This window comes from Enhydra lutris, unplaced genomic scaffold (genome assembly GCF_002288905.1).
Source record: "Enhydra lutris kenyoni isolate GAN:26980312 unplaced genomic scaffold, ASM228890v2 scaffoldscaffold13, whole genome shotgun sequence".
NCBI classification, from domain to species: Eukaryota; Metazoa; Chordata; class Mammalia; order Carnivora; family Mustelidae; genus Enhydra; species Enhydra lutris.
The window spans coordinates 8,813,820-8,825,983 of NW_019154097.1; the positions used below are offsets into that span (position 1 = coordinate 8,813,820).

Below are 12,164 nucleotides of genomic sequence, written 5' to 3' on the forward strand. Positions count from 1 at the left end.
CTGATAGCCAGAGCATGGGGATTTCTCTTCAGCAGCATAGACACTCCAGCTTTGAATGGACCATTGTCTAGCTCCTGTGAGAAACCTGACTAATAAATATTTGAGAAGAACAACTCAAGAATATACGTTATTCATACATTTTTCAAGTACTTGAGATTTTGTTGTATTATGGTCAATCATTAAAAAGATGTTTACCTGGGTTTCATTAATTAAACCCTCTAAGATATTTTCCATTTTATTGTTAAACCCTTGATGTTAGCAAGGGTCAGCACAAGAAAAGGCCCAGTGGTGAGAATATCTACAAATTCTGTAAATCTTACTGAATTAATTGTGTTGTTGAGTGATGCTTTTATAAGGAAACATGCAATAAATTCATTCAACAAACATTGAATTGAATGCCTGTTTGTGTTGCATGCCAAGGCCACCATACATAGAAAAATCTTAGACCTATGGAATCTACCCTTGTTAAATCATTCATGCTAATGAATTCAGGTACGCAAAGCAAGTAAATCACAGTAAGATGTGGTTAGTACCTTAAAAGAAGAATAAACAAAGTAGGATGAAGGCACAGAAGATGGAGTGATTTGCTGCCTGGAAGAGAAGGGGAAGGCTTGGTAAGAGGAAGGCATTTGACAGGATTTTGACCAAGGTCTCCTATACCCAAGCTCATGTACTTTTCTTGATGCCTGGAAGAAGGTTAAGGCTGACTGAAGAGAGCTGTGGGCTTTGAGGCGGCAGAGGAGTTCCATGTACAAAGGGTTGAAAACATGAAAGAACATAGTGTGCTCAGAGAAAACCAAGGAGCTAAACCTGAGAGTGATGAAGATGTAGGATGGAAGTATAGACTGGGGTGGCTATACATGTTTTTAATTTAATAATTCTTTGTTTAAAGGAATCGATCTGTTGGTTTGTATCAGATAAGACTGTTAGAACCCTAGGAGTTCTTCCTTTTGCCTTCCTTGCCAAGGAAGTTAGTAAACCTCACCTTTGCTGGAGTTTGTGGTATATTTGACATATTTGCTTTCCTTTCCCACATGTAAGAAATGATTTGTGCTTGCGTGTCTCTCTGCTGTGAGATCCTCTGCTTCATACTGAATGCCTGTTTTTGTCCTGTCATCCTATTCATTCCATAAATATTTATTGAAAACCCACTGAGAAAATAAATAGCCATGAAACTTACCTGTTAGTGCCCAAGACTTTCATGGTCCAGTTTTCCATTTCTACACTATTTCTTAACCACTACAATGCACTGGCTTCATTCACTTGTGGCAAATTCTGCAGTGTTCTTCATAGCTATAAACTTCTTTCATTTGCGGTGGTATGATCTCACCAACTAGATTTTAAGCTGCTTTCAGGGCAGGGACTAGATCATCTGCTTGTTGGAATATTTTATCACTTGAAATAACAGTGATGAGAAGGAAAAGAAATGATACACCCCAAGAAACTTCAAGGTAATGAATGATGAGGGCCTAGCACATGTGTTGTGCCATCTCTTGGTGGATACGTATGGAAATGTGAAAAAGCCTTCTAAGATAGATCAGACCTTTGCTCAGTACTCACTTTTGTATATTAACTTAGGATGGAGTGATGCAACAGAAGAAATCTGGAAAACACCTCCAAGACTTGGGAGCCATGAATTGGAAATTTAAGAATTTGGAGGTAAAGATATTTCTCTTATTTCAGCTAAAAGTCGTGACTTAAGATATAGGACCTGAAGAAGTGTATGGAAAAGTTGGGTTTATCTTCTGTCTTAACCATAGGATTGATGGGGTCAGAACAGTAGGCACCCAGGAAGGATTTATAATCTGATGGCCTAGTATTGAAACAGAGTAGCAGCAGGAATTTAATTACTCTGTTAGGCAGGCAGAGACTGGAATTAAGAAAGGGCAGAGGTGAAGTTAAAGGCATGTGACAGGATTTTGACCAAGGTCTCCAGTACCCAAGTTAATGTACGTTTCCCACAAAACAGCCTCTCAGCTGATAGGAATGAAAAGGAATAGAGTGCTTGGCACTTAGTAATTCTTCATGCACATTAGTTGCCTTCCTTTCCTCTCTAGGTTTGTTTCTAACAGACTGCTGCCTGTTATTTAGGTTAGGGTGAGGGTCAGCAACTCAGGACTTCTCTAGCCTTCCCCTTCTTGAATTTCCCCTTCCTTGTTGATACCTAGCCTGTCTTACAGGGTGGTCATGAAGATGAAAAAAAATTAATACATGTTAAGTGTCTGGAATGGAGGCTGGCTTGCCGTAACTGTACGAATATAAGTAGCTACTGTTATAATTGTTACTGTTTTTTCCTAAAGTTTAAAGGAATAGCACATTAATGAAAAAGGGATCTATAAGAATAATGTTAGGGAGACAACTAAAATGAGTGGAGACTTTATAGAAATACCAAGAATTCTTAAAATGACTTTTTAAAAGGGTTTATTAAGAATGTGGTATAATGATGACACATGACTGGTTGAGAGTAAATCTTTTTTTTTAAAGATTTTTATGTATTTGTTTGACAGAGACACAGCGAGAGAGGGAACACAAGCAGGGGGAGTGGGAGAGGGAGAAGCAGGCTTCCCATCAAGCAGGGAACCCCATGTGGGGCTCGATCCCACTACCTGAGCCAAAGGTAGCTGCTTAATGACTGAGACACCCAGATGCCCAGGAGTAAATCTTTTTCGTCTCTGGTAAGAATGATACCCAAACATGAAACTGTAGAACAGGTCCAGGTGGGAACAGGGTGATGATACATCGTAGTTTGTCTGGGACAGTCTTTTTTTTACATTGTGTCCTAGTGTAATTATTACTAATGCTGCTTTTCACTCTCAAATGTCCTGGTTTGGATGAAAATATTACATGGCCACCCTAGTGATAAAGGCAATGAAAGTAAGTGCAGAGTTGTTCCCTCCCTCCCCCTCAAAAAAGCATCTGTTTAAAGAATTTATTGTTTCTAGGCTTAGATAAAAAGCATCCTCTAAGGTTAGTGGGAACTTACAGATGTATTGTAAAGCACTACCTGTAATTTCTGAGGGACCAGAAAACAGAAAATGTGCCAGAACACAGAGCTTGGGCAAAAGTTTAAATTTAAGGGGTTAAGTTCTATTTCAGAAGCCACAGACCAGGTAATTTACCTTATAATCTAGAAAAATTCTGAAATGGACTATTAACGTGTTAAATCAGAAAGCCATGCTCATTATGAAGATATGAAGAATTGGTAAGTCAGAATAGATGTCTTTTTGGGCAGTGGTTAGGGCAAGAAAACAATCGTAGTATCAGGCTTCCAAGATTGATCTGATCCTCCCTGTGTCATGTAGATGTTTACATATGGCATCAGGAGAATGGCCATCCAGTTTCCTTCCTGTCACCCATCCCAGCTAAGTAAAATGAGACACAGCACAAATAGGCAAGTACACGATCTTCTGAGTAGCCCAGAGCTGGAAAACAGGGCAGCAATTCCTAGCAATGCTTTGCTATTACTGCAAGGTATTTTTTTATGATTTATTAATTTGAGAGGGAGAGAGCAAAAGGGGCACAGGGAGAGAATCCTCAAGCAGACTCCCCACTGAGTGTGGAGCCCCATGCAGGGCTCCACCCCCAACCCTGAGGTCACAGCCTGAGCTGAAACCAAGAGCCTGGGACTTAACTGACGGCACCACCTGGGCACCCCTATGGCACAGTTACTAACACAGAGAAAGGGCGGCCTCTATTAATTTCCCTGGAGCAGAGTCCATTCTAGTTATGGAGATAATCTCTTGCCCTTTGTCCATTTATTATGTAATTTGGCTTTTATTTTTTCATAATAATTATTGATCCTATGGTGCTCTAGCTTGCTGGGAATACAAAATTAGAGGAGTTCCTGCATCTTTGACATTCACATGATATAAGGAAAAGGGATTCATGTACTTCTGTACATGAATTAGACTGGATCCTCTAAAATACACAGAGGGCTGTGGGACCACAGTGGGTGGTAACTGTCCTGGGCATTGAAGAGTGGATAGACAGAGTTTATTAGGCCAGGCAGGGGAGAAGGAGAGAGGACATTTTTTTTTTTTTAATATTTTATGTATTTATTCGCTAGAGAGAGTATAGGCAGGGAGAGTGGCAGGCAGAGGGAGAAGCCGGCTCCCTGGTGAGCAAGAAACCCAACGTGGGACTCGATCCCAGGACCTGGGATTATGACCTGAGCTGAAGGCAGACGCTTACCTGACTGCGCACCCAGGTGTCCCGAGAGGGGCATTTTAGAAAAGCTGTTTGTGGGCTGCGCTTTTCCTCTTCCTCTCCAAAACCTATTGTCTAAGGGCAGGCCAGCCCTCGCCCAAAGTGCTCTGCAGTGTGGAGCTTTGGCGCTTCCAACTAAAGGCCAGGTTTGAGCTATCAACTGAGGATTCATACAGCTTCCCATTCTGATTCAAGGACTACTAAGTAATCTAAAAAATAAAAACTGGAAAAGCTTGTGACTGGTCATCTGGATTCAGAGTAAAATGTTCACATTATGATATTTATGACACACTGAATTAGTAAAAAGTCTAAAATATAGAAATATTTTATAAATATAGTTTTATTACTTGGAAATACATACAAAAATTCAAACACAGCTAAAAAACAGTTGCCAGGCAGAGGTCCTATCCAACTGGTTCTAACGAACACAGAAAACAGTTATAATCAGCATAAAACAATTTAAGTCCTGAAACGACTTACTGTCTTCAGGGTCTTTAATTATTGGGCTTAAAATTGATTAGTTTTATTCTTATCACCTATTTAAATCCTTTCCCCAAATATAGATTACTAACATTTCAGTTTGGTTCATGAGATGTTTATTTAGAAAGATAGCTACAGCAACTTAACTTAGTTATTCTGAGAGCGGGAATACTTTATGTTCATTTCCAGTCTTCTGTCGCCACAAATTCTTCATGATTTCCAGCAGCTGCTACCAGAGCACCTGTAACTTCCAGAAGCTCTTTGGGATACTCTTTGTTCCAAAGAGACTTGAAATTATTTAGGGTGGCAGGATTGTTTTTACTTCTCACTTTTGCTTTTTTGTTTAATGTCAATTTATTTTTGCCACACTAGACGACATTTCCTTGTCTGAGAAAAAATAAAAGTTGAGTTATTCTGCTTTTCTTAATTGTTAATCCATTACACTCTTTCATCTATTTATTTATTTATTTGCCCTCAGGTTTTTCTATTTTTTTTAATGCCTTCTGGGCAAACTTAGCACTTTCTGCAAAGCTCATTCAGCTTTTATATTTCAACATATTTTTATATTTCACTCTCCTTTTTGGCCTTTATCATGCCAATTTTTCCTTCCTTTGTATGTGATCTTTGACAACTTCACCATGGAGCTCAATGAGATGGTTTCATGCTTATTCTACAGGTTCATTTAACTATTTGAAACATGTTTAGAATTTCATGTAAAGAAAGTTTTCCTCCTTTTATGGTCCCCCTCACTATTAGAGCAATTTTTTAAAAACTCGAAAATGTAGCAGGTTGACAGGCAGAAGGGACTGCTGCTAGCTTGGGTTTTGCAACTCAATTGTTCTTCAGTCTTGCATCCTCTTCACAGCTGAGGAGCCTGAGGCCCAAGGCAGACTGGATAAATGAGAAGACTTCCACCTAGAACATTTTCTGATGCATGGTTCAGAGGGGAAGAAGTCTAAATTGTGAGTTCTAAATTCCTGGACTTTCTCTTTGTAAGTCCAGCTGGTGACAAATCCCTACGGAATCTACATCTTTGTCATCTGTCGTATCTATTCCTCTCCATCTCTTAGTTCTGGCCACAATATTCTTTCTCAAACTTAAACATGAACATAATTCCTGGCTTAAAAATCTGAGTGGATCTCTGCCGCCTGTAAGATACAGTACAAACCTCTTAGCTTGGCATTCAAGCCCCTGTACAATCAGCTCCCATTCTTTCTCTAACTTCCATTCTCATTTTCTTAGCCACAGGCCTCCTCCTCACCACCCCCGCCCCCACCTTTGCACTGGAACTATGGCAAAAACTTATCTTTTCTAATGCGTTTTGGTGTTTTGCACTTGAGCTTTTTTCCCCTTTTATAAAATGGGGCACCCAGTCCCGATGAGTGCTCAGCCCTTGAAGGGTACAAAAATTACCCAACATCACTTTGCAGCTCACATATTCAATAAACATTTAAGTCCCAATATGCATAAAAGCTAAATCATGCAGCCTCAAATATATTTTAACAGCCACTCTGTTATCTTCAATCACACTGAACCTGTGTTCCTTGAGGCCTTTTTCATAATAACTATTCTAAAGTCAGCTCTCTGCAATCCAATATTTGAGTGTTATCTTTTGTTTATAATATTTTTAAAGCCAATTACAGGATTATAAACTTATTCCAGTTAATTGCATATGCTGCTCTTGGTGTTGTACGCGGCCCTGCTGAATGTTCACAAATTTTCATTTTAACTGCCTCAGATTTGGTCCATCATCTGACCTGAAGACTACAACTTTGATTTCAGAGTTATTAATTAGAAGCAATGAATTGAACAGAACTAAGACTCAACCTTGAGGAAGCTCTGTCCTGCTTTTCTAATTAACAATCTGGTAAGATATACTAAACATGCCCCTTATCACCTTATTAACAACATTTATTATTCTGAATGAAATGATGGATAAGTCATGCATAACTAAGAATTCTAGGCTGATTTTTTTAAAACAACAATAATTAAATATGCATTATAAATATTCACTTTATTTTAAAAGAATTGGAAGATGTTACATATATTACACACTACATATAATGGCACATGTCAGCCTTTTAAGCTTAAAAATAATCTTTCCCCAAACTGGGATTGACTTAGACTCCAAGTATAAAATGACTCTTGGCCTATAGCACCAACCCAGGCCCAGAGGAAAGCCAATTTTGAACCTGTCTTCCTTGGGCATTTGGCCTCCTGATATGACATGGAGGGTCCTCTTCCCTAATACATTTGTTCCCTGGCAGTACTGAGGCCTGGCACAGGAACCCATTTGACTATACATCACAGGCCTGGGAAATCAGGGAATCTAGTGGGGAAGGGTCCTCTAACAATTTTACAATGGGAAAAAAAAATTATGTGCCTTATTGTCTTTGATTTTGATCTATACAACTACAACAAGACTCTACAAGATAGAAGATTAGAATTACTGAAATACAATTTTTCTGCTGGTTTTTGTCTTTGGAAATTAATGTGTCATGATAGGAGGAGCCTTAAAAATAATCTGGTTCAACACTGGTAACCTGCTCTACTAGTATCTCAGATTTAGGTATAATTCAAAGTTTTAAATGCCATCCATATGCCACTTTGTTAGATAAACACAAAGAAATTTAATAACACTTTTCATTTTCTTTTTCTTATTTCATAAGGACAATTCCACCAAATGTTCTGGCTTATGGCTCTCCTCCTCTTCATAGTATGTTTAAGATACATATTAAGAATCCAAAAAATACCACTGTGGAATTTTCTTAAGCAATATCCAACCAATCAGTAAAACACAGTACACAGTGTGAAAATTTTAATTTATTCCCCTCCTAAGTATCCAGAATATATACCCTCTTAGTTTTGAGAAATGTGACAATGAAAATACCAACTGGATTGATCGTATATAAAGAAAAGCACATACTACACAGGAGACAACCCTAAGTCCTCCCTTACCTAGCAGTGCAAGTTAATGGTATGTTTCTGGCAATATCACCTTTCACTTGATTTATAAAAATTTTACAGGACAGATTTAAAGCAAAGATAGGCCTCTGATTTTTATTTTTATTATTATTTTTAAATCCCTAACAGATTTTTAAAAAGAGGCTATATTAAATGACAATGCATTTTGAGTCAGGGGGAGAAAAAAAAATTAAAAACCCAAAACTTCTTTCAGTTTATTCAAAATAAAAATACACATAGAATTATGAAAATATAGGTTTACTATTTCCACCACGTAAGTTGATGCTGCTGTTTGAAAGGCTTGCAAATTGTTTTTCAAGTTTTTAAAGCTCATCTCGATCCCTCAATAAAGTATACCTATATTCGCTGGGTGCTAATTTCTGGAAGGAGCTCTCAGGTGGACTGCTTGCTACATCTTGGACTTGCTACAAGAGAAAGAATAAAACATATCAATATATTTTGTGGAGTTACACTGTTTTAATAAAAGTATCAGGCAAATGGTAGTTGTCTTGTAATTATTTGCTTAATGAAGATAGCTACTGTGTGCCAAAGATTAGAGTTAAGTTTGAAATCTTACTTTCCCTATTCAAATGCCCTTACTAATATTCTCCAGGGCAGGGCTGCTACAGAGCCCTTACCTCTGGACCTGTTGACAGTTCCTGAGGTGTAGTGGAAGGAAACAAAATACCTGACTCCTAAGTGCCTTCCTACACTGTTTTGTAGAGGAAGCACCACCATGACTAAGATGGCCCAAACCCTTCTCTCTTAAAAATGACCACAGAGAGGATTAAAGGCACCGACAGAACTTTCATTTAGCAAATACCTGGATACCAGAATTTAGTTGACATAAGGAGGAAAATAAACACTTCCATACTGTAAGAAATTAATTTCTATAGTATTCTACTTGTGCATCAACAATAGACAAAAATACACAGAACTCTAAGAGTGACTTCCAAGAATTTCAAAGGAAAGGCAGTGTGTTGTCTATCCCTTTTCTCCACATGACCAAATACACTGTCACTGTTTTAATATCCCCTGTAGTTAACACAGTGTCCATGTTACATACCATGGATACTGGCTTATTTCCATTATTAATGGGAAGCAATGTCTGCAAATTTCCCATTTTATTTTGTCATGTTGCCCCCCCTTCCCTAATACATTTTTCATTTGTATTTTTACTGAGATACATGTTTGGTTTAAGCCATAATTATATTACTATAAAATAGAAGTTCACTGTCTAATGGAGAAGTTGAAATAAATCAGGATAATATAACAATGGTAAGTAACATTTTTTCCTAATCTGATAAAATATTAAGCAGGCCTACTTTCCTGAGGAAATAATCACCTATGGGTTATTGCCAACAAACGGTTTCCTTCTATAGTTGCTTAATTATCAAAGAAAAATCTGACCTCAGACTTCAAGGAAAAAGCATGTCATTGGATTCCTAAAGGGAATTCTTGACAACTGAACTTAATTTGACTCTTCAGGAAAAATTGACTTAGCTTTTATTTTTCTATGTGGAGGTTCCTTAGGCAAAACAATGAAGTTCTGGGCATATGAAATAAGAGTTTTGTTATGTGTCATCTTCCCTCTCAGTATAATGGCAACAGACATATAAATCAATAATGTATCCAAACGCAATTTTTAGAGGTGTTTAACAAAGCAGAAAAGAGAAATTATTTGTAACAGAAGGTACAATGTAGAAACAGTCAAATCAGGCTAAAAGTTACATAAAAAGCAAATACAAAATTTTCATAAATAGTTGTAAAGCATTCTAAATCTCAAATGAAAAGCTGCATTAAACCTTAAGTTTAAAAATTATAAATACTGTATTGGTGAAGGTGCTTAGGATGGTTTAGCAAGAATACCATATCATTATTTTCTTTGTAGTGTGGTCAGTCTCCTGGCCACAGAGGAAGACTTGACCAGTTAACAGAATCCACTGACTTCTTCACTGATCTACCTACTTCTACTTCTTACCTCCTACTTCAGTATTTGAAGCCAACTGTATTTAATCCTTTTATCCATATTCCACAGGACATACTCACAGGACACTTCTGTTTATGTGATCAAGAAACTATTTTGTATCATTCTTGAAACTTTACTGAAGCTCTGTAACTTTAAAAATTAATTTTAAAAGGAACAATTTATTATCTAGAGTCTATTCAGAATTTCATTACAGAGATCTTTAGGAGCAGAAACTCAAGCCTGTACAAGAGCTTCACATCCTCCTCAAGGCTAACTAGAAAAAAGAGCGTTCCCACTGAAAAAAAAAAAAAAAAAAGAGTCCTACCTGTCCTGGGGCTATATCAGTTGGGTCAGGACCATGATGGAATTCTCTGTGCAATTTTCCAGAATGTAAGTCAAATACGAACTGCTTGAGTTTTCCAGGAATTCTAAAACAAAAGTAAAATAAAAATTTAGCTTAAACTGTTAAAGTGGACTTACCTCTATTTTACCAACTTCAAACATTAAGAAAATTTTTTTTCTTTAAATTTTACCTACAGTCCTACCATAACTCTCAGAGGCCAGGTATATGCTGAACATTGCTATACACTTACCATCATGAAATGCAGATGCTCAGTTTTGTGTTCCAGTTCTTGCACTTGTTTCGCAAATTTTTCTACGCTTATTTGAACAGATATATTAGAGTCTATCGGGATGCTGTCCTAAAACTTACTTAACCGTCCCTTATTGTTGGGCATTTTATATATTTTCCACAACATATGTGACTAAAAAAAATCTCATATTCTGCAGAATCACGCTAAAAATGACGGGGCTCAAGGGAAAAACAGCATTAGGGCCTCACCACTTAAAACTAAGTAGCTTTGCAACCAGAGTACTATAAAAACCCTGGAAGAAAAATACTAGCACTGTTTCAGCCTCCACCACTGTGCAGGCAAGGTTAACCTCTGTAGCCTTAACCTAGAGCCTGTAAGTCCTTTTTTGAGATATGAACCGAGGTCCTTGAGGGCATTCACTGCCAGTAGAACCAATTTCATCAAAATAATTTAAATCAGGATGTAGCTTTTTCGCTTACCCCCCCCCCCCCCCCCCCCCCGCCCAAGCATAAGGGAAAATCTCACAATGTCTTCAACCACGTGGGCACTCCACTGGATAGCTTAATACTGTGAAAAGCAAAGCACTTCTCAAGGCCATGAAACTGACGGTCCTTTGCTTTTTTGGTTGGGGAAGGTCTTCATACACCACTAAAGTATTCTCTCCCTTTTCAAAATATTTTTGAGAGCGCACAAGCACGTGCATAGGGGGTGGGGCAGAGGGAGAGAAGCAGACTTCCCCTCGCCAGGACCCTGAGGTCATGACCCCCAACCAAAACCAAGAGTTGGTCAGTTAACCGACCGAGCCACCCAGGTGCCCCTAAATCACTCTTTAATGGTGAAAACACTTTTCTTTGATGGCTTCAAAACATTCTGACGAAAATAGTATGAACCAACACAACTTGCTTATTTTAACAATATTCCCCTAATTATCACTCGTGCTATGAGCAAGTTTGCACTACAGAGACATGCACTGTAGTAAAACAGACCAATATAAGCTAAGCAGAGTCACCTTTCAGCCTTCTTTTTTTTTATGTATTTCCTTTGAGTTGTATCCAATAGAGTAGGAATATAGACTTTCCTCAACTTGCAAAGGGGATACAGCCCAATAAACTTACCCTGAATTAAAAAATCCTAAGCACACTTTAAACACGTTCAGAACATTTATAATACCCTACTTGAGCAAAATCATCCAATGCAAAGCCTATTTTATAATAAAGTACTTAATATGTAACACTGCATTCTGTACTGGAAGTGATAAACAGTGGCTGCACAGGTCCAGTACGTGTGTCAGTTGATGCTTGTGATCCCAAGGCGTACTGGGAGCTGTGGCTCACTGCTGATCCCCAGCATCACGAGAGTGTCTTAGTGCACATCACTAGCCTGGGAAAGATCAAAATTCTCAAAGTGTAGTTTCTACTAAGTGCGTATTCCGCTTTTGCACCACCAAAAAGCAAAAAATTGTTAACTCATCCTAAGTTGAGAGTCTGTTGAGTAAATAACTTGACTAAGTGTGGGCAAATTATACCTACAAAAGAGTCCATTTTTGCTATTTGTCTACCTGTTCTCTGAAGTCTTGCCAACATGTTTATTAAAATTTGTTTTACTACTTTAATAAAAGACACCTGCATTTCAATTTTCATCAGAAATTAAGCATTTTTCCACCATTTTAATTTATATTTCTGCTCATATGAATTGTTAGTCTTCTACTGAAATCCTGGCATTTCGAAAATTCATTATATATTTTAAATAGAAACTTTTCTTCATATCTCTTACAAGAATTAAAATGCAGGTCCATAAACAGTTTAATTGAGAAGAATTGCCTCACTTTTTAAATCATCGTTTTTTGGTAGCACACTGTTAGTTTCTTTTATCCTCTCCTGAGGTCCTGCAAGTGCTGTTTCCTCCCTTCAATAACTCCCACTGAGATGTACCAACCAATAACTTCATTGTAC

The 12,164-nt window shown here is 37.8% G+C and overlaps 1 protein-coding gene across 1 annotated transcript in view; it reads right to left on the minus strand.

Moving 5' to 3' along the window:
* Window positions 1-7,491: 7,491 nt before the first annotated feature.
* LOC111145637 (endoplasmic reticulum protein 44) overlaps window positions 7,492-12,164 on the minus strand; it is a 93,178-nt gene continuing 88,505 nt past the window's right edge. Inside the window, exons 11-12 of the mRNA XM_022500683.1 lie at window positions 9,945-10,047; window positions 7,492-8,075 (exon numbers count right to left, since the gene is read on the minus strand). Of these exons, the coding sequence (XP_022356391.1) occupies window positions 7,974-8,075; window positions 9,945-10,047 (205 nt within the window). The 3' untranslated portion in view covers window positions 7,492-7,973. The remainder of the gene's footprint in view (window positions 8,076-9,944; window positions 10,048-12,164) is intronic.